This window comes from Castor canadensis, chromosome 12 (assembly GCF_047511655.1).
Source record: "Castor canadensis chromosome 12, mCasCan1.hap1v2, whole genome shotgun sequence".
Taxonomy (NCBI): domain Eukaryota; kingdom Metazoa; phylum Chordata; class Mammalia; order Rodentia; family Castoridae; genus Castor; species Castor canadensis.
The window spans coordinates 125,685,883-125,713,418 of NC_133397.1; the positions used below are offsets into that span (position 1 = coordinate 125,685,883).

At 36.2% G+C, this 27,536-nt stretch overlaps 1 protein-coding gene across 4 annotated transcripts in view; it reads left to right on the forward strand.

The window, feature by feature from the left end:
- Dpyd (dihydropyrimidine dehydrogenase) overlaps positions 1-27,536 on the forward strand; it is a 798,376-nt gene that overhangs the window by 351,560 nt on the left and 419,280 nt on the right. For all 4 annotated transcript variants that reach the window (XM_074050934.1, XM_074050937.1, XM_074050935.1 and 1 more), the window contains one exon: positions 17,956-18,166. In XM_074050934.1, the coding sequence (XP_073907035.1) occupies positions 17,956-18,166 (211 nt within the window). The remainder of the gene's footprint in view (positions 1-17,955; positions 18,167-27,536) is intronic.

Genomic DNA, 27,536 nt, shown 5'->3' on the forward strand with positions numbered 1-27,536 from the left:
ACTAATTTGGGTCTTTTCCCTCCTCATTTTAGTCAGATTTTCCAGGGGTTTGCCAATCTTGTCTATTTTCTCAAAGAACTAAATTTGTTTCATTGATTCTTTGTATGGTATTTTTTGGTCTTCATTAATTTCAGCACTTATTTTTTATTATTTTTCTCCTGCTTGTTTTGGGTTTTACTTGATTTTATCTTGCTAGCAGTTTGATATGTAGCATTAGTTCATTTATTTGAGATCTTTCTGTCCTTTTAATGTATGTACTAATGGCTATAAACTTTCCTCTTAAGACTGCCTTTGCTGTGTCCCATAGGTTCTGGTAGGTGGTATTTTCATTTTCATTAAATTCCACGAACCTTTTATTTCCTCTCTTATTTCTTCTATGACACACTGATCATTGAGCAATTTATTATTCAGCCTTCAATTATTTGCATATTTTCTGCTGTTATTTTTGTTGTTGAGTCCTAGTTTTGATGCATTGTGATCAGATAGAATGCAGGGGTTATTTCTATTTTCTTACATTTGCTGAGGCTTGCTTTGTGCCCTAAGATATGGTCTATTTTGGAGAAAGTTTGATGGGCTGATGAGAAGAACATATATTGTGCTATTGTCAGACAATTCTGTAGATATTAGTAGGTCCATTTGATCTGTGGTGTCATTTAGTTCCAGTATTTCTTTGTTGATAGGTATTAAAGTCTCCCACTACCACTGTGCTGGAGTCTATGTGCTTTTTAGTCCTTTAGTGCATGTTTGATGAAATTGGGTGCATAAAGGTTGATAATTGTTTTTTCCTTTTGATGTATTGCCCCTTTTAGTAGTAAGAAGTATCCTTCTTTGTCTCATTTGACCAATGTAAGTTTGAAGTTTACTTTGTCTGATGTAAGTATTGCTACCCTTGCCTGTTTTTAGAGGCCTTTGGCTTTGTAAATCTTCTTCCATCCTTTCACCCTAAGCCAGTGTTTATTTCTGTCAATAAGATGGGTCACTTGTAAACAACAGATTGTTGGATCTTCCTTTTTAATCCAGTCTGCCAAATGGTGTCTTTCAATGGGGGAGCTGAGTCTATTGACATTGACATTCAGTGTTAATATTGATAGGTATGTGGTGATTCCTGCCATTAATTATTTTTGTTGTTTGGGATTTGATTGTGTGCAGTCAAATCACTGCTACTCTCTGATTCCTTGTCTTTCTTCTCCTGCAGTCTGATACTTCCTGTCCTCTCGTGGTTTTGTTTGCTTTCATCTTCTGTGTGCAGAATTCCTTGTAGAATCTTCTGCAGTGTTGACTTAGTGGTCACATATTGTTTTAGTTTATGTTTATCATGGAAAAATTTTGCTCTGTCAATTTTGAATGATAGTTTTGCTGTGTTGAGTATTCTAGAGCTGATATTATTTTCACTCAGTGCCTGCCTCATTCCATGCCCTTTTTGCTTTTAAGGTTTCTGTTGAGAAATCTATTATTTTGATGAGTTTACTTTTATACATTATTTGGGTTTTTTTCTCTCTTACAGCCTTCAATAATCTCTGTTCTTTGTGTTTGTTATCTTAATGATAATAACCATGGAGAGGGTCTACTTTGGTCAAGTGTAGTGTCCTGGAGGCTTCCTGTGCCTAAATGGGCAAGTCTTTCTCAAGATTTGGAAATTTTCTGTTATTATTTTATTGACTATATTACATATCCCTTTGGTTTGCACTTATCCTTCTTTAATGCCCATGATTTTTAGGTTTGATCTTTCGATTGAGTCACTGAATTTTTGCATATTCCTTTCACAGCTCTTGAGTTGTTTGACTAAGATTTCTTCTGTTTTTTTCTTTAATTTCTACTTTATCTTTGAGCTCTGAGATTCTGTCTTCCACTTGTTCTAGTCTGCTGAAGTAGATTTCCACTGTGTTTTTTTTGTTTGACTAAAAGAACTTTAGTTAAGGATCTCTGTTTGATTCTTTTTTTCTGAGGTTTTTCCATATCTTTGTTCAATTCCTCTTTTATATTTTGTGTTGTCCTCTTTAATTCATATTATTTCTCTTTTTATAGTGTCCTTTGTTCCACTTTGGTGTTTGCTTAAGTACTTTCTGAATTCATTTATTTGTTTCTGTGTCTTCTCATGTTCTTTATTTTTGGTGTCTTGAAATTTCTTGAGTATATCTTGTACATGTTGGTTAACCATGTCTAGTATCATCTCCATAAGTTTCTGCATGATTTCTTCCAAGATTTCCTCTTTTAGCAATTTTTTGTAGGTGTCACTGGGCTCTTTAGTGACATTTAACATTTTTTTCTTGGGGGCAGGAACTGGGTATCCATTTTCTTCATTTCCCACTGAATCCTCTATTGAAATTTTTTTTTGTTTTGAGGAATGTAGTTTCCATCCCTTCTTCTTCTTCCCATCGCTGTACTTGGTGCTGTTCAATTACGTTCATAATAGGCTAGTTGGTGGTTTTAATCACCCATTTTCTCTCCCTTGATGTAATTTTTGTGTTGTGACTGAGTTCTGTTGTTAGCTAGGTTGTTGTGTTCTTTCTTTCCCAGGCCTGGAGGTATAATTTAGCAATAACAAATTCACAGGCTCACTGCCAGACCAGTTGTCTATATATTATATAAAAATCCCCTGGTGATGATATCTATAAACAGTGGCAGTAGAGGGGAGAGGATAATGGTTATTAGGCTAGATGTAAACTTGAGTAATTGGTGAAGGTGGCACTAAAAGGATAGGTGGGTTGAGAGAGAGAAATGGGAGCTACTTGGTTTTGTGGACCTTGTGTGTGCTTGGGTGTATTTTTGTTGTTGTAGTGGAGGGTGCTTGTGTTAGGGATTGAAGGGGGCAGGGGTGTGTCCAGTTGGAAAGTTGTTCATTCTGCAGATTTACACAAGCAGCTTTGGAGTTGGCCAACTGGGAGAAATGGCTTTCCACAGGTTAGGAGTCCAGGATGTCTCAGAGTTCAATTCTAAATGATGCTGTATCTTCTGCTTGTTGCGAGAGTAAGAAAATTAAAAAAAAAAAAAAGGCCAGGGGACTTTTTTCCCAGCGTGAGACAGGCCTCGCTGGCTACAGGATTTTCCTAGCTGTTAGGTGCAATTAAAAGCTGTTTTAAGAGTGGTCCTTGAATTTTATGTGCACTTAATGTGTTGACAGGTTATCATTTTGGCTAGACGCAATCAGAATTATAAGTGTGGCTCTAATGTCTCAAGGTGGTTTCTAGAGTCAGAGAGCTTAGGATTTCTGATTCCCTACCCTAACCACCATCTTGCATCTCCCCCTCTCCATAATGTTTAGAGGTTTTCATGTTAATCCATCATGGCCTTTCCTTGGTTTTGTGTCATACAAATGGCATTTAAGAAATTGCAGAAGTAACACCAATGAAACATAAATTCAGAAGAATGGAGATGAAATATCATGTGTCTACTTCAAGATGCAGGTTTTGAGAGCTTATGCTCATGGCACTATTTTCAACCAATATCAAGAATTCAATATTGTACCCAATCCTTTTTTATTTCTCTAGTTTCTTCTGTGCTTTCTAACTGCAACACACACAAATGTTTCAATAACACTTGATTTCTTGAGTCAATGAAGTTTGAAGAATGGAGGCATTTAGTGTTTTTTTCATACATGTATATTGTTTAACCGTCTTGGACTCTTGGGTGAAGTAACATTTTCCACTAGTAAATTGCCTCAGCATTAAGATATCATCTATATATATGATATATCTACACATATGCACACACACACACACATATATGTATGTATGTATATAAAACTGTAGTCTAATTTTCATTCTTTGGGAGAGGGAGGAACAGAACAATATAAAATTTCCTTACCCTTTCATGGCAAATATGAATTATTGCAGAGGTTAGTTATATTGGACACAGAATTGATTGAGACTATGAATGTTACATGACTGGTTGGAGAAATGCTTTCCTCTAAAAAACTAGGAGCAATGCCCCATAGATTCTGCAGTGGCAAAACATCCCATTTCTCCAATGCAGAGATTTTCAAATGCAAGTGTGTTCTTAAATCTCCTGTGTTAATCATAGGCTTCTGGACCCTCTCCCCAGAGCCTCTTACTCAGGAGGGCTGAGCAGGCCTGAGAATTTGCATTTTTAACAAGTTCCCAGGTGACACCGAGGCTGCTGCTCCACTGCTCTAATGCATCCTGAGCCAGTTTCTAGCTGTCTCATTAGAGCCATAAGCAGTGTGCTGTTTGGAAGCACTTTCCATCTTAGTTAAGAAAGCATTAATGCTAAAGGATATAGGTTTGATGAAACGACGATGGGAGGCATCTTCAGCATATTGATGTAATTCTGATTCCAAATGTCTTTCCAGCTCCCTTGAGGCCTCACACACATGCTAAATAGAATGCTACTGACAAACTAGTGCTTCTCAGCATGGGTCCTGGGGGACCCCAGCCAATCACTCAGCACTATCCTCTAAGAAGATGAGGGAAAAATCTGTTAATAATTCCCTCCAGTACTTTCTGCAAGCTTAAATAGGTGAGATTAAGTTTCACAGGATGACAGAATCCCCCAAAATGCTGGTATTAAAAGCTGTTGACAGATCAGATAGAACTGCAAGCATGCTTTAGGCAGTGGGAATCCCTAAAAGGAGGCATGAATGCCAGGGCTCAGTGGACCTGCTTGAGTTGATAAATGCAAAGGATATGGTTGAGTTTGGACTTTGTGGTTGGTAATAATTATTACTGAGAAGAGTAAGGCTCAAAATTAGTTTTACTAATAAAGCCCCATGCAAGGAAACTTTTGGGAATCTCTGTACCCATATTCAGTTTCTAAATAGCAACAAAGCATGGTAGATGTTTCATCTTGCTATGTTTTGTGGGGTTTCTATGCTGGTCTCAAGGGCCACTTGAATTCTAGCCATTTGTTTGTCAAGATGGAACCTCGTTTAAATTCGATATAGCTATTTTCACATGTTTTATCTACTCAGAGTGTCAACTCTCTTGATAATGCTACTTTATTATTTTAATAAATAATTAAATCATACAAGATTCTTTTGTTAGTCATAATTTTTTTTATCTGTTACTGCAATTCCGAAGTTATACATCTCCATGAAAAAGAATGTACCTTTTGATTAAATTGTTCTGCTACTCTAGAACAGGCCCCATAAACAAATCATTCATGTGGCATGACTTGTAGGCCACCTACCAGACATTTTTAATATCAAATGACCATGTCAAAGCTACAAGTAACTGATGCCTCCTGGATTTTATTTAATTACAAGAAATATAAACCTGGGGCTGTTTTTAGAAGATAACCTCTATAAGCTGACGAGTTTAATTTTACTCAGTAAGGGTGATGCTTCTAGCAGGTATTCAGCATTTTCCCCTACACATCATTTGAGAGCTGTTCTTCATAGAGAGTAATCAGAGACTTTTTAGTAGGATTGGCAGAGGGGATCTGCAAGCAAATAAATAAATAAATACTCAGAACTGGCCCCAGGCAAACAAAGTTAATTAATGTTAGTTAGGCACTCCCCTGGTACTCACATAGTAAGAACACCTTTATATTTTATGCTGACAAAGGAATGGCAACCCAAAATTCAGAATGTGCCTACCTTTCTGAAAGTTGTGACAAGTCGGTGTACATTAACAGGTAGAATGAAGTATTGAAAAGGAACTAACTGAAAGATGGTGCACTCTGTTCTGGGCTTTATATTCTAACCTGTGTAGGTCCATCTGTAAATTCAGGGCCTTAATTATATGCTTCTTAAGGTTTCTTCCATTCTACAAGTCTTATATTTTTAGAATTCAGAGATTGATAGGTGAAGGATCGAGAATTTGGACAGGTACATTCTATGTCTTCATAGAATGACAACTCTACCGTGAAATTTTTAGCAGTATCTATAAATACTACTCTTGAAACAAGTAGCAATTAAGGTATCTCAGCCAATGGGTAAGTTAAAATCTACTCAAGGCATGGATATCAAAGGAAATGACAAGTGAAGTTGTCAAAATTGTATATTATATGTGATAAATCAGAGAGTGAGTAGGGAAAAAGATGAATGTACACAACGAGCCAACAAAAGCCTGTGCCTATTCGAGGTTATGTATTTTATATGTTACTAAAACTATTTCCAAAATTCCATGGAGATTATTGAATATGTTGATTACAAATGATTATCTGTAGGGCTGGAAACTATATACCTTTTGAAAGGTTTTCCAATCTTCTTTCACGTGTAATTTATCTATACCTGTATCTATATATATTTATGTATCTAATACCACATATATGCTCATCCATCTGTGGGTAATACATGTATGTGTCATATATGTATTAGGTAATACATATTACGCAATACATACATGTGTCAAGCCTTATTAAATAATGATGGTTGTTATTATCGTATAACTTGTTTGTGAGAGTTAGTGCCTCGTCTTTCTGCCTTTAAAAATACTCAGTTCTTCAAACCCTAGTCCTGCCAAAAAAAGTTCAGCTATCCAATATCTTCTTTTTTGTCCTCTGAGATGAAATATTAAACAGTAAGTGATATAACATCATGTTCACATGTTCAACAATGTATAACATTCAAATGAAAAAATAAGAAAATGTACATGAATTAATTAAAATCATCTTTCTATTTTTGTTTCATTTTTGATTTTTTTTACTAGCCTACATAGGTAGTACAAGAGGGCTTCATTATGGAATTCTGTAGGTGTGAATAGTGTACTTTGAACAGTTCTCTCCCTCTTTTATGTCCTGTTAACTCCCCTCCTCACTTTTTCAAACTGCAGTTGGTATATTTCATTGTGTTCTCTCTTCATGTATGTGTTCTTTGCCCTTCAGTACACTTCTTGTCCTTCCCCTGATTCCCTCCACAGTCTTCCTTCCACATTCATGTCCCATTATCATTATTATTTTATTTATTATCTTAGGTCTGCATTCCACATATGAGTGAAACCATGTGATATTTGGCTTTTTGGACTTGGCTTATTTGCTCTCTAGTTCCATCCGTCTTCCCATGAGCACAATTTTGCTCTTAAGGCACAGTTATACATACAAGGTCATAAGGTAGACCCATTTGTTTGCTTATTGAAGAACCTCCATGCTGACATTTGTAGTTGCTGCACTAGTTCAATTCCCACCCCCAGTGGAGGAGGGTTCCTTTTTCCCTGCATCCTTTCCCGCGTGTGTTGTTATTTGTATTTTTGATGATTACTACTGTGACTCAGTGAGGTACAGTCTCAGTGTCGTTTTGATTTGATTTCCTTTAGAGCTGAGGATGTTGAACATTTCTTCATGTATCTATTAGCAGTTTGTATTTCTTCTGAGAATTCTCTGCTCAATCCTTTGTCCATTTATTCATTGACTCATTCGTTCTTTTGGTGGTTAATTTTTTGAGCTCTTTGCATATTCTCTATATAAATCATTTATCTGATAAATAGCTGGCAAAGATTTTCTCCATTGTGTGGATTCTCTCTTCATTCTGGTAATTGTTTCCTTTTGCTCTGCAGAACAGTTATAATTTTATGCAATCCCACTTGTGAATTTTTGTACCAATTTCATTGACAAATGGAGTCGTAGTCAGTAAATAATTAACTATGCCTATAATTCAAGAGTTTTCCCTAAGTTTTCCTGTAGTAGGACCAAAGTTTTGGGTCTTACATTAAGTTCTTTGATCCCTTTTGAACTGATTTTAGGCAGGGGTTTTCTCTTAGTCTTCTACATGTAGATAGTTTTCTCAGCATCATTTGTTGAAGAGACTGTCTTTTGTCCAATGAATGTTTTTGGTACCTTTGCCAAAAAATCAGATGGCTGTACCTGTGGGGTTTATTTCTGGGTTTTCTTTTCTGCTCCCTTAATCTTTGTGTCTGTTTTTGTGCCATTACCACCCTTTACTTGTTTCTGAGCTTAGAGGAAATGTTTTCAGATTTTCCCCATGTTGGACAATATTGGTTATAGGTTTGTCATATACCGCCTTTATTATGTAGAGGTACGTTCCTTCTATTTTTGGTTTCTTCAGAGCTTTTAGTGTGCAAGGATGCTGAATTTTGTCAAAGATTTTCTTCTGCATCTTTTGAAATGTTATGTGGCTCATCCTTAATTCTGTACATCTGCTGCTTTGCATTTATTGATTTGCATATGTTAAACCATCCTTGCATCCCTGGTTAACCTGATCATGATGTATGATCTTTACAATGTGTTGTTGAATTCACTTTTCAAGTATTTTATGGAGAATTTTTGCATTTGTTCATCAAGGAAATTGGTCTATAAATTTTTTGTGTGTGGTACTGGAGTTTGAACTCAGGACTTTTCTAGATAGGTGCTCTACTGCTTGAGCCACTCCTCCATCCCAATAATTTTCCTTTTTCTTTTTTTTTGTTGTGTCTTTATCAGGTTTTGGTTTGAAGATAATACTAGCTTCATAGAATGAGTTTGGTAGGCCTCTTTCCCTTTCGATTTGTTAAATAGATCAATGAGAATTTGTGTTTGATTCTTTAAAGGTCTGGTAGAATTTGGCCATGAATCCATCCAGTTCTGGGCTTTTCTTTCTTGAGCATCTTTTTTTATTACTGTTTCAGTCTCATTGCTTGCTATAGATCTGTTTACGTGACTTTTATCCTCTTGGTTCAATTTTAGCAGATGAAATGAATTACAGAGATGTATCCATTTCTTCTAGATTTTCCAGTTTGTTTGAATATTTGCTTTCAAAGCATTCCCTAATGATCCTCTGGATTTCATTAGCACTTATTGTGAACTCCATCTTTTCATCCCTAATTTTATTAATTGGGATCTTCTCTGTCCTTTTTTTAGTTAATTTAGCTAAAGGTTTATCCATGTTATTGATCTTTGCAAAGAACAAACTTTTTGTGTCATTGAGAGTTAGTATTTTTATTTGTGTCTGTTTCATTAATTTATGCCTTGATTTTCATTATTTCTTTCCATATGATCATTTTGGGTTTGGATTGATCTTGTTTTCCTAGGAGCGTGAGGTGCATCATTAGGTTATTTACTTGAGATCTCCTGGTTTTAGTTTTGTTCTCTTTTCTATTTCTGTGTAGGTACTTACAGCTGTGAACTGCCCTCTCAGAACTGCCTTGGCTGTACCCCAGAGGTTCTGGTGAATCCTGTTTTCATTTTCATTAGATTCTAGAACTGCTTGAGTTCCCACCTTATTTTTTGATGACTCATGGTTTGTTCAACAATGTATTGTTCAATCTCCATGTGTTTGGATATTTTCTGAAATTTGTTTTGCTGTTCTGGTTTTATTCCACTGTGATCTGATAGAATATAGGAGGTTGTTTTAATTTTCTTTATATTTGTTAAGACTTGCTTTATGTCCTAAAATATCTGTTTTGGAGAAAGCTCCATGGGCTGCTGAGCAGAATGTATATTGTGCAGATTAAATAGTTTGTGTGTATCTGTGAAGTCCGTATTTCCCTGTTGAGAGACTGCTGTGTGCTCTGGGCACTGTCCCAGTCATGCTACTTAGCTCTGTAACACTGAGATTTTCTAGATGGAGACTGTAACTAGTAGTAGACCTGTGCTGCTCCTTAGGACTCTATCTTTTGTCTCAGTGGACTCTGTGAAGGAATGGATATGGGTTTTCTTGTTTCCACCAAAGGCCAGGCCTGGTTGGACCAGAGATCTCTGCTGCTTGCAGGCAGCTATTATTTTTTGCCCAGCTCTGCCCCCACCATGTTGGAGTCTCCGTAATTGTGTGTCTGCACACTATTGCCGTCACTGGCAAGCTGATGGGGTGCAAAATGGAATCAAATCTACAGTACCACCAGCCCTGGTTTCCTTAGCAGTTCTGCAGGGAGTTTGGTGTGAGGTTAACTGTTTGACAAGGTGTGTCTGGGGCTGGCAGAGTGGTTCAAATGCTGAGTGACTAGGCTTAGCAAGCATAAGGCCCTGAGTTCAAGCCCCAATATTGCCTAAGAAAAACAAAGTCAGTTTTAAAATTCATTTGGAATAAAATACTTTAAGCCAAAACCCACCCCTTTCTTAGAGGTTTAGAGCTGGTCATAGCACTTGGGAGGCTGCGATAGCAGGATCCAAAGTTCAAGGCCAACCTGAGCTACTTAGTGAGACAAAACAGGGCTGTGGGTATGTTTCAAGTTCCTGCCTAGAAAATCCAATCCACCCCAGCACCACCACCAAAAAGCAAACAAACAAGTAACAGGGTGTGTTTGTGAAGAGAAGTGGTAGGTGATGTCATCAGTCATCATCTTCCCTCTGCCCAGTCACTTTGGTTTTTGAGATAGGGTCTTGCTGTGTATCCCAGACTGGCCTCAAATTCATGATCCTCCTACCTCAGCTTCCCTAGTGCTGGGATTATTGGCATGTACCACCACACCTGGCTCATCTTTTTCATTTTTTAAGTGATTTTATGTTCTTTTAAAAATATGGACTCATCCTTCAAGGTCTGCCCCCAATGTCATTTACTCTTTGCAATCTTTCTTAGCTCCCTCCTAAGTTAACTTTTCTTTCCTGTGACTCTGTGCTTACTGCTAGGGTAGCATTTGCCATGTAGGGTGGCTATTACTTTGTACCCATTCTACAAATTAAAATGCAAGCTTCTTCAGTGGACTGCCTCTTCCAAACTGGTATATGGCTCAAAGTATAAAATTGTCTTTGATTCACTGCAGCAGACCAATGATGCATTTTGAATAAACTAGTATATTAAGAGCATTGACAATCTTGTAGTAAGACTTTTAATAGGTATAAAATATTTAGAATATATAACTTATACATACATGTACCTTAAAATTACTTCTCTTTTAAATAAATGTTTCATTTTAACTCTTAAATTATCATTTCATCACATTATAATATCAAACTACCAATAAAAGTAGATTGAAGCATTGCATTGTGGTACACACCTGTAATTCCAGCTACTAGGGAGGTGGAGGAAGGGGGATTATGAGTTATAGGTCCGACCGGGCATAGTTAGTGAGACCCTGTCTCAAAAACAGAATAAAAACAAAATGACTGGGGTGTGGCTCAAGTGGTAGAGTGGTTTGCCTAGCAAGCATGAAGACCTGCGTTCAATCCTCAGTACTGCAAAGAAAAAAAAAAGTAGTTTAAATAAAGCTAATTACCCATGGTCTCCAGTTTCTTAAAAGCTAGCTGAGAAGCGATATGTATATCTCTCTATGTAATATATTAAAAACAAAAGCAGTTATTAAATAGATACAAGGATTAGTAAATTCTAGAAGACAAGATCTTGATTTGTACAGGATTTATGTATTAACTCAATTTAAGATTGAAGATAGTACTTCCAAGACAGGAAGTGATACAAAGCATCATTTTGTGTGAAACTCCAATGGCAGCTAGCAATGCTGGCCAGCAGCAAATTCTCAGATGAAGAGTAGTAATCACTGCTTTTCTGCCTTTGTAAGATTCTTTTAAGACAAGGATTGTTTTGTTAACTATATCACATAAGTCCATTTTTGTACATAATAAATAATAAATGTTTAACTATTTTAGACATGAAAGAGAGTATGTTGCTATCAACATACTCTCTTTATAGTATATCTGATAATTTAACAGTGATGAAATCAAAGGATAATTTTCCAGGGTTTTTGTGGCCAATGAAGACTACCAAACAATTTTGATTCCAAATAACATTTTTAAAAGCTTTGTATTTTCAATAAAGTTCATAAGTCATTAAATGTGTTGCTCTTACAGAATGATGTTTACAAGGAATATTGTTTCTTCAATTGCTTCTTAAACTTTGGCATATTGGAAATTATTCAAGAATTTAATGTATGTGGGTTTTGAGTTCTGCTCATTATAGTTTAGACCCTGTGCTTTCTTTGCATATGTGCAATCTAAAATTGAGCTGACTTCATGCTTTTAATTATAGTAAATTAAGTTGTTTCATAATTTCTACAGTATGATGCCTGCAGAATTAATCAGACCAAATCATCACATTGCATGAAGTTAATCATTAAAGTGATGGCATTAGTGTAACACACCATTTTTATTTCACTCAGCATCAATCACCTATCTTTCCTGAATATGGAGGTGAAAATCAAAGCTAAGAAAAATGTTTTGTTTTTTTCATTTTCCTTATACTATGTGAAAAGAAAGTGACAAACTGATTTATTGAGCCTAAAAAATGGAAACTTATAGTTCCTTACTGCTTTATTCCCTTGAGTAATTATTGGTGACAATAAGGGCAAGAGAAGGTTGCATGTTTGCTTGATATACCTATTGCCCTCAGAAGAACAGGCTCTGTCAAACAGATAAATATGTATAACATGCCATGAGCAGAAGCATTCCCACACCAAGTTCACAGAGCTGATGACTATTAATGATCATTGACAAAAATTAGCTATTAAAAGTCACTAACACCAACATCTGTGAATACTTAGCACAAAAAGCTGGTTAATTTGAATAGCAAAATATTAAGATTCTGCATGTGGTTAGACAACTGGTCAGCCTGATCCATCATTTTCTGATGGTGTGTCAATGACAACTGAAGAGGCACACCATTTCCTCTTTGATTTTAGCCTCCTGATATAGGGTGATCTAGTCTGGTTGCATATCTTCTGACTTGCATTGGAATGAGTATTTATTTATTCAATGTATTGCTACTTGGTTAATTTGAATTATGTTTTCATAATCATTTATCATTCACCCTGGTAAACAAAATTTTATTTGAGGTCTACTGTGTGCCAATCATTTTGATAGACATAGATAGACAGGGCTGTACCCTGTCTTGATGTTGCTCCATGTGGCATATCAGCTGGCATGTATTTTGATGAACTTGGCACCTGTCTGAAGATTCATTTGCTTGTACTCATTATTTACTATTTGAATATCATTCTTGGACATTGGGGATAGAAAGTTTAATAAGATATACTTTCTGTACTGAAAGAGTTTTGTATACTATTTAATATATATAAACTTGCATAAATGATATTTTAGTTTTTTACTTTTATGTCATGAGATAATGTGTTTTATGCCTCTGCTACTCACTTTGTGGAACAGTACTTTCTTTGGTTCAAACTTACCCCTTTCTCTGGACTCAAGGAGTCTTCTTTTTTTTTTTTTGGACTTTCCTTTTTTATTTTTATTTATTTTTTCAGTTTATCTCTTTTTTGTTGTTGTTGTTCATGTACATACATTGTTTGGGTCATTTCTTCCCCCTGCCCCCTTCCCCACCCTTCCCCCTCTCCCTACCTCAGTTTCAGGCAGGTCCTGTTCTGCACTTATCACTGATTTTGTTGAAGAAAAGACATATGTATGATAAGAAAGACAAAGTGTTTTTGCTAGTTGAGTTAAGGACAGCTATACAGAAAGATTCCTACAATTGCTTTCATGTAGCCATGTGTTACGACCCATGTTGATTCAACTCTAACTGATCTTTACATTGGTTTCTGGTCCCCTGCTCATGCTAACCTGTCCTTTTAAGGTTTCTGTATTAGTTCCTCTGGAGTGGGGACATCAAATGCTTTCATGTTTTGGGTTTTCTACCTATTCCCATATCTCCCATGTGTGCTCTCCCCTTTTCTTGTGATCCAAGTCCAACCACATTGCTGCATTTGCCCTAGATCTAAAGTTTGCCTATGAGGGAGAACATACGATTTTTGGTCTTCTGAGCCTGGCTAACCTTGCTCAGAATGATGTTCTCCAGTTCCATCCATTTACCTGCAAATGATAAGATTTCATTCTTCTTCATGGCTAAATAAAATTCCATTGTGTACAAGACCCACTCATTAGCACCATTGAGTGAATAAGTGGATCATCCTTTGGTTCCTACAGTTCATGATTTTAGAGTACTACTGCCTTACTTAGATTGGAAGCTTGAATCTCCTCTTCCCATTGAGGACAGTCTTTGTCCAACCAATCTCTTGACCTTTGAGGCTGCCTTATTTGAAGTTTAGCAACTAGACTCATAGTCTCATTCTGCCATAACCCGCATTCTGCAGTTGTTGCCCTTGGACAACCAAAGGCAATTTGGTTTTGACCAAATTACATCTTTAACAAAGCTTTTTCATCCTTTAATATATCTTTATTTTCTCTGAGCCTTTGTTTCTTAATGTGAAAAGGAATTACAGGTTGGGTATCCCTTATATGAAATGCTTAGAACCAGAGTGTTTCAGATTTTGAATTTTTAAAAAATTTTAGAATATTTGCATATTTATTATTACATATCCAGGGATGGGACCCATGTCTGAACATGAAATCCATCTATATTTTATACATACCTAATAACGTGAAGGCAATTTTAAATGGTATTTTTTAGGGTACCTATGCTTTGATTATGACCTGTTCGTTACATGAGGCCAGGTATGGAATTTTGTATGGAATTTTCCACTTTCAGTCTCATGTCAGTGCTCAAAAAGTGATAAATTTTGTATCATTTGGGTTTCACATTTTCAGGTTAGGGACCCTAAACCTTCAATGCTTCCTCATATCCTGGGATTTGAGTGAAGTCAGCAAGCAACAGGGTGAATGAGGCTGGATATTAAATCAGTCAAATCACAGTGACATCCCCTCCCATTGTGTGGACGTTTGTGCCACAACAGGGAGACAAAGTTAGTTTGAGGCTAAGTGTCTTTTTTTGTAATAGCTAATATGTAAGTGTCATATGATAGTGTATCTTCTGTATAAAGATGAAAAGTTACACATAAAGCACTTAGAGTACCTATAATCATACTTAGTGTTAGCATTTTAATCTTATTAGAAGTAAATTCCTATGTTGTCCAGAAATAAGTCAATTGATATTTTTCCTGACATATGATTTTATCTCTCCTTTATTCTCATTGTCCTTAATATTTTCTTATTTCCCAAGTTCAATCTTCAGTATCATTTTTAGTAATATCATATACTTCCTAAATATGAATGTTCAAATGATATCTTCCTACCTTCCCTTTAAATATTTCCTCATTTTTATGTAAAATGTAGTTATTTAGTAGCAAAATAATTGGTGCAAGTCAGGTGATTCATGGACTAATAAGTAGTGTAACCCTATATGTTTCAAAGAGTAAAGAACATCTCTAAAGTTTCAATGGCAGAAATTCATAGTAATCTCTGTGGACCAGTGTTCACACGGCTGGGCTTCTGTGCACCGTCAGATAGTTGGCAGAAAAGGTCAATATTTGAACATAAGTTATCAACCTCAATGCAGCAGGAAATTGTGATATGAGCTGAGCGAATATCAAAACCCAGTTTCTTTATGTTCATAACTACACTCAGATTTTAGGTTCTCAAAAGTCAAAATGCATGATACGAAGATGTTCAGGTGTTAAGGCAGTGTTAATTTTTATTTTAAAATCAGAAAAGTTTTCTGTCCATTTTTTAGGATTTATTAATAGTACAAAGGGTTTCATGTGAAAATTCCATATCTACATCCAGTGTAATTTGAGCAAGATCACGGTTTATATCATGTCCCTGTAACTTCTCTCCCTTTAAAAACTAGTGTTTGGTGGTTTTCATTATGCTATCTCCATACATATAATGTAACCAATGTTGATTCTCTTCACCCCCCTCCTGGTCTCCTATTTCCCCATCCCTCCAGTTGACGCCCTGCCCCCCAGGTCCCTTTTGTACTCAACTCTCACTATTATCCGGTTTTTTTTTTTTTTAATCATTTTCAATCCAGATTCTGCACATAAAATGATAACATGTTATTTGACTTTTTAGCATACTTATTTAATTCAATATTGTTAGCAGTTTCTAATTTTTCTTTCCAGTTTTAAGTATTAATAGACCAAAAAAAAGGTAGACTAACATGAAACGAATCCTAAATCAATCTGTGAGACAAACTCTTTCACCATAGTTCTGTATTTTATTGATGCTTTCCACAGAAAATAATACTATTATAAATACACATGTGTATTGATTTACTTAAACCATAAACGTTTGCCATTGTTACTCAATCAACCATGGTATTACCATTAAAATTTAGCATCATGTGACATTTTTGAAACACAATAAACTTGTTTACATTGAGTTATAAGGTGACAAAATGTGACAAAAATAAGTCAGAAGACATATCTTACATACTGGTACCATATTTATTTTGTAATTTGACTCAGTCAAGGAATGGTTTGCTTCCCAGAAAGATTATGTTTGGTGGTTTTATATAAAATTAAAGAGGGGCTAAAGTTTAACTTTGTCTTATTTATTTATTTACTTAGTATTTGTTATTGGGTCACCTTTCTCTTGAAATAACAATTCCGTTGCTAAGTGCTGTTAAATATTTGAAGAATGATTGGTGAATTATAAATTCAGAGAATAACAACAATGAATAAATAGCTATTATTTGTAACTTCTTTAAGCTTCATTCTGTTTCAAGCCTTTTACATTCTGAATTGCTTTAAATAGGATCCATACTAATTAGCTAGGTGTCACTTGGCATTCAAGAAAGATCCCATAAAACAGGTTTCATACCTGGCTCAATTCCAATCAATTCTTATCTCTTATCTAAAAAGTAAGAGTGTTAAATCCACTTCTTAAAATGCTTACTACCACAATACCTGATATGTCTATCATTGTCCTTGCTGTTAGTAATTTCTTAATAGCAAAAAAGGAAAATAACATGTAAGAATTGTGTATGTACTCCAACTTATACCTTTAGGGGAAATATTCAAAACAACCTAAAGAAGACATAGAACAAATAACTTCATGCCTGTGTACATAATAAACCAGGGTTTCTAAACTGTTCAACTTATACAGTCCCCCTTGGGAGTGTTCTACCCCTTCCTAATTTTAATACTGTACATACACTGTGTATCTGTTTATATACTGTAGAAAGTTTGGAGGTAGTGTTAATGCCCTTAAGCATGCAAGGCATAGATCACCGATGATTTGAGTCACTCAGCTGCAGTTTAGTTAGATGGTGATTTGCAAAGTATCATCCTTGGACAGTGGCACAGCATCAGCTAGGAATTTATTAGACATGCAAACCCTCAGGCCTCACCCAAACCTGTAGAATTAGAAGCTCAAAGTTTTAGTAATACAGTCTGTTTTAAAAAGCTCTCCAAGTGATTCTGATGAGTCCCAAACTAGGAACCACTGGTTATTGACAGATTGATGGGAGACAAGTCCAATATAGACCAAGCTACTATATGTCTAAGTTTTCCATCTTTATTTAGTTCAGATAACTCCTCATTTGAAACCTCACACATTCAACCTTCTCAGCTTCACTCCTCAAAGGGCCTTCTGAGAATCCACCTGGCATCCACAGAGGTGGGGAGGGACTCTTCAGTATGGCAATTTTTATATATTTTTTTAAAAGAATACTTAACATACTAGTTCAGCTTTTATTGGCAAAAACTTGGATTTTCCCAAAAACAATGAGCGGAAAATAATTTAATAGGTAAATTTTGACAGTCTGTGTAAATGCACATCCTTTTATACGTATGAAAACAAAAACTAGGGTATCCCAATTTTATGGCAGAATGAATTATAGAAGAGATGGGGAAGAAGTAGGAACTTGTCAGGAACATGCCCATTTATCTTTCTGAGTTTGTGCTTTTATGAAATGAAGAAGTTTTAAGTTAAATTTCTTAGTCCCACAAAGTTTCCCTAGTCGTCTTTTTTCTTACCTACGTTACTGGTCATGTACTTCACATAGATTGGCTCATCCACTTTATTGACTTATTTCCAGCTTAGATATACACAAAATGTTAATAAGCAGAAATATTTATTTTCATATGCAGCATGATTAAAAAGAGAACTTATTCTGCAAAAATGAAAGCATAAGGGAACCAAGCTATTAGAGTCAAACACCTTGCACATCCCTAACTGTGGGGCATACAAAAAATAAAACTTGGGATGTATCTTACAATGCTATGATCTATAGACTTCAACACAGTTCTAACTCAAGACCCCCTGTGTCAGGAATTTACAAAACATGAATAGCTGATAACTGAAACTAGCTTGGTGACTGGAAAAGTTCCATGCAAATTAAACATTGTAACTGTGAGCATGTATAATTGAATTTTTCTATAAGATGAGAAGCATTCTCAAGTTTTTCTCTGTTTTATTTTGTGGTAGATGGAGCTTGCGAAGGAAGAAAAGTGTGAATTTCTGCCTTTCCTGTCCCCACGGAAGGTCATAGTGAAAGATGGGAGAATTGTCGCAATGCAATTCGTGCGGACAGAGCAGGACGAGGCAGGAAACTGGAGTGAAGATGAGGATCAGATAGTCCGCCTGAAGGCTGATGTGGTCATCAGTGCCTTTGGTTCAGTTCTGAGTGACCCAAAAGGTACGGTGCTCACCTGGGAGTGAAATGTGTGATGCAAGTGTCTCATTCCGGTGCCCTAGTCATTCTCAGATTTTAGGGAATTGTTTTCACTTTAGCTTCCATTTCTCTCTCCTAGTACCGAGTGCAAGCAATGTTGATGTCAGAGGCTCAGAATTAAGATTCAACATATATACAGGATGGTTCTTAAAGTTGTGAAATTGTAAAGAACATTAATCTTTCTTTATGATGATATCCAGAATACATACTTTATAAGAATGTTTGCCTTATTTCCTTGTAAGAATAGCTTTTTCTTCAATTAAAGTAGAGTGGAAAAAAATGTAGCTTGAGAAGCTGGAGCAGCCTATTTTTAATGATGCAGATAAATTAGGATGTAATGAATAGCCAAAAAGAAGAATTCTTGTTGACTGTGGTCCTCAGGGTAAGCCGTTATTGTGAATATCAGCATTAGCAAACTAGAAAGCTTAAAGTTCTGTCATTTCATCTGGATGACATAGCTGGATGTGATGAAAAAAGTGCTTAAAATATAATGGAAAAGGAGATATTTTATATAGTATTTGAGCTGAATTTCAGTCAGTTAAGACTACTTTGCATCATGCTTTTCCCACACACAGTATCTCTGTGGGCCATAGTAGATAAATGAAAACCAATGCTCCCATTTTGCAAGCCCTTTACCTGACAATTCACACAGTTTAAATGACAGTTAATTCTCTTATTTTCTAAAAGGGGAATAAAAGCTACTTCTGTAGCTCACAGATTCATTAAGAATAATAACAAAAAAAAAAAATCTAAACCTGACAATTCCTACCTATGACTTCTTACTGTATCCACGCTAAAATGACAATTTGTGCCTTGATATCGGAAGAGACACACACATGCATCTTTTTATGCATCAGAGAAATAAAAATGCAACCATTAATGTGCAGGACATCCAGCATCTCGGTGTTTGGAAACATGCAAATGTTTAATGTCATTGAGATAAATGTTTTCATATAGTGGGATGGTGGCCTGAGTTTGTCACTTTTCATCTAGATGTTTGTATGATATGTGTACAGATTTGAGTTTGGTTTGTATATTCATTAACTGGATTTAGACAGGAAACAGAACAATGTGTAAATTGCATTTGATCATCTAAAAATGAACTGTTTTTGCTACCCACACCACCAAAAATTAGGTAAAATATTGAATAACTAGCAATTCTGTTGATGATTGACTTATCAGAAAATAACTTAGCTCACCTAAGTTTATATTCCACAACTAGCAGTCCTGATATAAAAAAAAAGTGTATCTTTCTTAAACAAGCCTCACTATCGATGACTTAGCTCAAAAAATAGCTTTCTGCCATCTCAGATTTTTGTAAACTTATGCTGTGTGTGTGTATGTGTCTTCACTCATAGATATGTATTTGAAGAGTTAAGAATTGTAACTTAGAATTTAAAATGTGAAGTGAGAGAAAATTCTGATTTGTATAAGTATTTTTTGACAAAGTCTTCAGAATTTGTTTGTGTATTTTGTTCCCTTGTGTCAGCTTCTTCCAGTGCCTCATCTGTGCTATTATGCTTATGTTTAAAAAAGTTAAGGAAAAAACGACGATTCATTATAATAATTCCCCCTTCCTGATTTGAAATGAAAAAGACAACCACCAGGAGAAATTATTCTTAAGTACAATTGCCTGTTTATCCTGAGCCCTCCATGTCTGCAGAACCAGGGGCTACTTTCCAATGAGGGCGGAGCTGGAAGAGCTGGAATGTTAAATAGCACTTGTGACTCTACTGGCATCATCCTGTTCCAGTATCATTTTCTTCAGGGTATAGAACAATACAGCAAAACGCAGGGAGATGAGTTTTTGTGAGAAGCTAATGAGGAAGATCTTACCCAAATGGCATTTAAAATCATAAAATAATAATTTCAAAGTCAGAAGACTTTCACATGCACCCACATCTTTAAGGTATGGTAGAAGTAAGCTGTCTATTTGGGTAGGAAGAGAAAATATTTTTATTGTCCATCTTCTACTTCAAGTCTTGTCCCACCCTTGTGCCTGTATGTGGTGATTCCTGTGTCATAGCTACATGGTTATCACATGAGATACCTATTTTCATGTTTATCAGTAACTTTCTCTTCATATCTTAGCCTTTCTTTCCATTCCTCCTGTTCCCTTCTTTCTGACCTCATTTTGCAGAAGCTTCAATGAATTGCAGGTCAAACCCACTGCTATCTTTTTACCACTTAATCAACTTTCTGCGTTTAGCAATGTTATATATTTCTTTCTGTTTGAAATGCTCTTCTCCAAGGCATTTGACTTTCTAAGGTTCAGCTTCTTCATCTACTAAGAACAAGAACAAAAACAAAAATAAGGCTAATAAGCCTCCTCTCCACCTCTCAGGACTATCGTCAGAATTAAAATGAAATCACGTGAAGGCATTTGAGAAATGAGACTATAACAAGTTATTGTTTATGATGCTCTGTTTGCTAGCTTTGTCTTTTAGCTATATTCTTTCCTAAGCCTACCACAGGCTTCCTTTCTTCCTCTAGCTATTACTTCTTGGCACTTTGCAAAGTGTAGACATTGCGAATTATGTCAGTCACTCATGAGTGCTTTCATTGCTGAAAACACATTGATGACCTTCTTTTGGGTACCAAGGAGTGGCTAGACTTAGAGTAGGCACAATTTCACTTCTATGTACAATTCTGAAGTCTAGTTTTCTGTTCTCCATGTCTCTAAAGATCTCATATTTATATCAGTGCATATGACAAATATTTACTGAGTATATGATGAACACAGAAGTCAACTTTTATTCTGGAGAGAAGAAAAAAGATGAATGAATCAATTCCCTCTACTGCCAAACTTCACAGAAGGGTTTGGAGGCTGATGTCAAGACTCCCAGTCATGTCACAAAGTGAAGGACACATTGAGAAAGATGCATGAGAGCAAGGAAACTTCTCTCCTGAGATTGCCCAAGAGCAGATTTTTCATCTTTGCCATTACTATACTTAGAGCCATCGTCTCTATGTTCCTGTGATTCAAATGTTACCCTGACTCCAGGCTCTAATTACAATTTTTATTTTCATAAAACTTACCAGTTGCCTCATACTATAAGAAAAACTTCCTTAACACTAAGGGGCTCCTTGACTGGCCTTTTAGACTAAGTATCCAGCTTTATTTTACACTATTCCCTCTCTCATTACTCCTCGGAAGATGTCACAAATGATAGGCCATAGTGACAACTCACAGAAATTTTACTGAGTGTATTACATAAGTATATATTGAAGAACTCAAGAAAGGAAATAAACTTGACAGAGTACAGATAAAGTACAGTGACAATTTTTACTCTTAGAAATCTCTGCCTACAATAATATTCAATGAAAATGCTTCTAGGATATCAATTTATTCCAATAATACATATTTAAAAGAGAACTTAAATTGAGAAATTTAAAGCAAATTAAAGTTTTAATCTCAGCTTTTTTTTGCTCTCATTTATTACAAGGCTTTTGTAAATCCCTTAATTCATGCATTTCACAATGAAGAAAATATAATAACTTTCTTTAGAATTATGCATTCAGCCTATCTGTATTAAATATTTCCTGCCAGTAAAATCTGCGTTTCAATGGCTAATAGGAAAGATAAGTGTATAAATTTCACAAAATAAATTTGGATAATATCCTTGGATTACAGTAGCAAATTATTTTATTGCTACAAAGGCTATTAGCAATTATAAATAACCATCATTTTCCTAATTGCTTTATTTGTTTATTTAGTAGTTTGTTTCTTGGATTGTAGTATTGAGTAGGAAATAAGACCAAAAAGGTACATATTTCACTTCTGACATATATCACTATATACCAAGTAAATATTTGTGCATGGAGTATTTTTGTGCCTAAGCTCCTTCATTATGAACTAATCCTTCCTTAACTTCTGTCCCAAATTCTAGAGACAATGGGGTCCAGTTTCTCAGTCAACTGAGATAATAACCTTAGCCTTATGTAATCCTTCCTTTGAAAACCTGAAAGTGGGTCTAGCTTTTAAAACTTTTCCCCTATTCCCTCTATGTACATAAAATTCCAACTCACCTGAAATTCAGATTTGGTAGTACTGGGGTTTGAACTCAAAGCCTCGTGCTTGCTAGGCAGGTGCTGTATCATTTGAACCACTCCACTAGCCTCTTAAATTGGGATTTCATTGTTCTAGATTATTTTTAAAGGGTATCAGAAAATCAAATATGACTATTTCAAAATGGCATTTTTGTTCCCCAATTATTCTCCTTAATTGGGAGATATTAGGCACTTATTTTACACACACACAAAAATGAATATGCATATGGATAAATGTGTGTTCCAATATAGGAAGTCTCTTCTGCTAACTACCATGGCAATGTTTATTGATTTTAAATTTTGTCTCTTTTTTTTGTTTGCTTGAAAAATGTCAGGCTTAAGAGACTTCTTACTTGTATTTGACCTTCCCTCCTGTGTCTGTTTGGAACCAAATTTCTAGTTGTGAAGTGTGCATATCATTTCTGTTAGTTTTGAATTAATAAAGGGAATACTTTACCATTTTTGCCAACCTCACACCTCATTTTTCCAACGGAGGAAATAAAGTTGACTTTGTCCTCAAACTTCATGAAATCTAGAAGACACCGTTTTGTGGTTCTTTGGATTTGCTTCCAGACAACTGAAGTAAGGGAATGAATGCATATTAACTCGTGCTGTGACCTACGCACCTTTTCCATGTGCCCAAACACAACTGGCCTCCAATTCATTTAAAGTGTCCACTTTTAAAACAACCATTCCTTTGGTCTTTCAGAACTTATGGTAATTTATCTGCAAATTAGACTGTAAAACTCAACAGGACATGGATTCTACTTTTATAGACTGTTCGAATGCCAATGGCCATTGACATATTAATGAGCTCACACTAAATAGATGCACAAATGTATTTGTGCATTTGACTTACCTTGATTCATTTTAGAATATTAAATTAAATTTTATTTTTATTTTTTTCCAATAATTAGGGAGGTTTGATTCATTTTTCTTAGAAAATGTGTTAGGAAAGTAAATCTATTATTCCATTGCTATTGGTTTTTCCCTGGTTTTGGCATAAATTTTTGCTTTCTTTATAATTCAATGAATGTTACACTAATTAGAGTCTGTCTGGTGTATCAGCTCCAAGCAGCAGCTCTGGAGCCTGGCTGCTCAGCTGGAGACCTGGCTTCCTTCCTTCCTAACTTTGTATTTGTAAGGAGTTTCTCAGTTTCTTTGTTCCTCATGGTCCTTATCTTTTAAGGAAGATGATTGCAGAATCTACATCCTAGAGACATTTTAAGAATAATGCATTAGCAATGTGTAAAGCATTTTAAACATTTTCATTAGTATATATTACTTGTACAGTGGGGGTTTCTTTGTGACATTTCTGAATGTGCTTAGAATCTTCCTTGGTTAGATTCACCCCCTCCATCATTGCCCCTCATCTCCCTCCCTGCTTCTTAAAACAATTTCAACAGGTTTCATTGTTCCATCTCCATACAACTATGCTAAGTACATCACCCATATTCTCCCCCTCCCCCCTTCAAGCCATGTCCCTGCCCCAACTGGGATCCACACCTGAACATGACTTACTTTACCCTCCTATCCCTCATTTTTTTAAAGTGTATGTTCATTGTTTAAAGGGATTTCACCGTGGCATTTCCTACATGAATATATTTGAATCAGATTAACCCTCTGTGTGTTCTGAAGAGTTACACTATTACAAACATGTTTTCTATGTGGTGTGTGTTACATATACATATGTTATATATATATATACACATAATGTACATGAGCACGTACTTATGTGTGCATTTATCATTTAGGTCTAGATTCCACATATGAGATAAACTTTTGTCTTTCTGAATCTGGCTGCTTTTGCTTAACCTGATGATCCCCAGTTCCATCCATGTACCTTCAAACAACATAATCTCATTCTTTATGGCTGAATACTATTCCATTGTATATATACACCACAGTTTCTTAATCCATTCCTCAATTGTGGGGTAACTGGGCTGGTTCTATCACTTGGCTATTGTGAATAGTGCTGTCATAAACATGAGTGTGCAGGTGCCTTTGCTGTAACCTGACTTAGGTTCTTTTGGATATATGCCTAGGAGTGACATCACTGAATTATCTGGTAGTCCTAGTTTTAGTTTTTCTGAGGATCCCTTATACTGTAGGAAGCCTCACACAATGGTGTGTCTCTTAGGTTTTAGATGTTTTGCTATTACACAGCATACCATATTTTAATCATTAAATTGGACTATATTACACACTTATACAGCTAACAGTATTGTCTAAAGACAAAAGTATTTAAAAACCAGGACTTCACCAGGCACCGGTGCTCACACCTGCAATCCCAGCTACTCTGGAGGCAGAGATCAGGAGGACTGTAGTTCGAAGCCAGCCCAGGCACACAGTTTTCTTAAGACTCCATCTTGAAAAACCACATCACAAAAAAGGGCTGGTAGAGTGGCTCAAGGTGTAGGCCATGAGTTCAAATCCCAGTACTGAAAAAAAAAATCAGGACTTCATCAGGGGTCTTGGAGTCTCTGTCAACACATCTTTGTACTTAAGTGAAGCAGATGCTCTTATGTATATGATTTTTATATAAGACGATGTGTAATATATTTAGCTTTATTTGCAGAAAACATTACAGCTTGTAACTGTCACATATTCAAATATATTTTATCATCAATTGTGACCATTGAAAGTAATCTTCTTTCCATTAATTTTTAGTTGTTATTAATATCCATTGTGTGTTTAAATCAGGTCTTTTTAAAACATTTTTAAATCCCTTTGAGTTTTTTTTTCTCTTCAGAAATGTGAAATTGGGACAGATATTTTATTTTAATCTCATTTTAAGAAGGGAAGGCAGCATTTGGAGGACACTTAGCACTGAAAATGATGAGATGCTGCAGGTGAGGTTGAAACCTACGCTTGGGGAGGGAAAGCAGGCTGGCAGGGAGAGGCAGCTGCAGCATGGCTGGGTCCGATGGCAGGTGAGTGGCACAGCCAGGGAGGCCACCTTTCTCCAGGGAAAGCACCATGCCCTGAGCCACGGCCTGTGTTTCCACGCTGCCCATCTCACTAGGAACTGGAGATAACAAGGAAGCACAAACCCAGATCTTTCTGAATCATTAACGCAGCTCAGAGAAACCAGCTCCCTTGATAGATTAGCTGCAATTAGTTGCATAAGGCAGTAGTTTTTTTGTTTTGTTTTGTTTTGTTGCCTTGGGGAGCGAGGAGGTAAAAGAAAGGCTTTAAAATCATTCATCAATCCCTCTTGGTGGAAGGCCCTCAGAAAAGTTTTGAAAGCCTCGTGGAGTAAATCAAGCTTTCTGCCAACACCAGCTTCAATTATAGCATGGATCCACTTTCCCATGCTGAGAAAAGGTGCAGACCCTGGATAATTGGCCTTGTTCTGGTCTCAGTCCGAACTAAAAGTTGCTGTTAGGCAAGAGACAGTGTGCCTAAGACCCTAGAAGTGCAGACGGATTCAGGAATTCCTCAAATGTGTTCTCATTTTCTTAACTATTTAGGTGAGAAAAAACAAAGAAAATTGTTTTAATGCAAGCACAAGATGAGTCAGGTAGTCAGTAATAAGTTGAGTGTTCTAAAAGAACTGAAATCAGTATGTTTATGTGTTGCACTCTTTATTAAAATGTGACTTATATGGTAACTCATTAATAGAAATAAGAACACCAAGACATTTTAATAATCCCACATCATTTGGCTTTTCTTTTAGTTGTTATGGTTACCAGCATGCTTTATTTTTCAAACAATAAAACATCTCCAGATGTTTTCAGAAATTACTGGCAACACTTAGAGTTTCAGCAGCATTTTCTTCAGCTTTCTGTTTGCATAATCCCTCCTCTGCCTTGCCAAATGCAAGTGGGCAGGGAAAGGAATGAAGTACCAGAGTTGAGAGAGTGTCAAAATTGGTCAAATTTCTCAGTTGTATGCATTTTTATTAACAGAAATACTTATACTGAAGTTTCAAAGAGTAGATTAAGGGATGTTGTATTTTATTGCTAGTTAGGAGACCTGGTATTAATAAAGTTTTATTAATCGTGGTGATACTTATCATTTACATATTGTCTGTGGGTGCTTTTGTGCTACAAGAAGACTGGAAGAGTTAACACTCATGGCCCTTAAACCCTCTGGCCTTACAGTCTAGCCCTTTGCAGAAAAAAGCTCACCAAACTCTGATGTACACTGCATGATGTGGTCTTTAGCTAGAGAACTATGCAAACTGCCCAAGAAATGGTTTCTAAATCTTCCATTAGTGCTATTCCTGACTCTTTCTCATTGCTAGATTTATCTTTTCAAATGCAAATGATAGGAGACATTTTGACTGAAGGGAAAACCTAGTATAACTAAGAAAGGATGCTATAGAATTGAGAAATGCAGTGGTCATGCTAGACATGATATGAAAAAATAACCCGCCCTGGAGTTTTCCTTGTTCACTTTTCCAAATGTGCGGAGAGATCTAAGTGACCCTCTGCCTTACCCCTCCTTTCTGATGGCTGCTGTTACAGGCTCTGAGCTAGGTGCTGGGGACAAAGTGATAACAAAAAGACCAATGCTGGCCTTGCCTGCAGGAACACAGGGTTTAACAGGAGAGATTTGCAATTACCATGCATGATACTGGGAGAAGTTTAGAGTCCTAGGGAAGCTCAGAGTGGAGGACATGGGTTCAGGAAAGCTTCCTTGAGGAAGTGGGTTGCAAAATGAAGTCTGAATGATGGGTAGGAGTTCTCAGGTGGAATGGGGGTGGAAGGGAGGGAAGCCACGGGACAATTACGCAATTCCCTTAAAACCACATTGCTATACTAAGTAGTCATTTTACAGTCATTTCAAAAGGCTCTAAAAGAAAGTCTGTCTTTAGAAAGTTGTCATCAACCTGCCTACTTCATCTATGCTCTCATCTTCATAAATGAAAGTATGGATTTTCCATTTTGATTTCTAAAACAGAGCTTTTATTATTTTATGGTTTCTACCATTCATTCTCTCATTATTCTCCTTGTGGATATTTATTGATCAGCAGCGATGCTGTAAGCCTGTCCAGGCAATTCTGATGTGATTGTGGAGAATCTTTGCTTCGCAAGGACCCGTAAGCTACTGGGGGAAAGAAGAATGCCACTACACATATTGTTACGTAATGTGCCAATTTCAGACCACATGCGGACTGAGTTTTAGAGTAGAAGTTTCCCTGTTACAGGAAGCATACAAAGATGGACCAGCAAAATGGCTTCATGCTGCCAGCAATGGGAGAAAGCTGGCTAGCTGGGGCAGATGGTGTGGTTTAATTAGGACAGGAGTGGACTGCATAAGATTACAAGAAATTTGG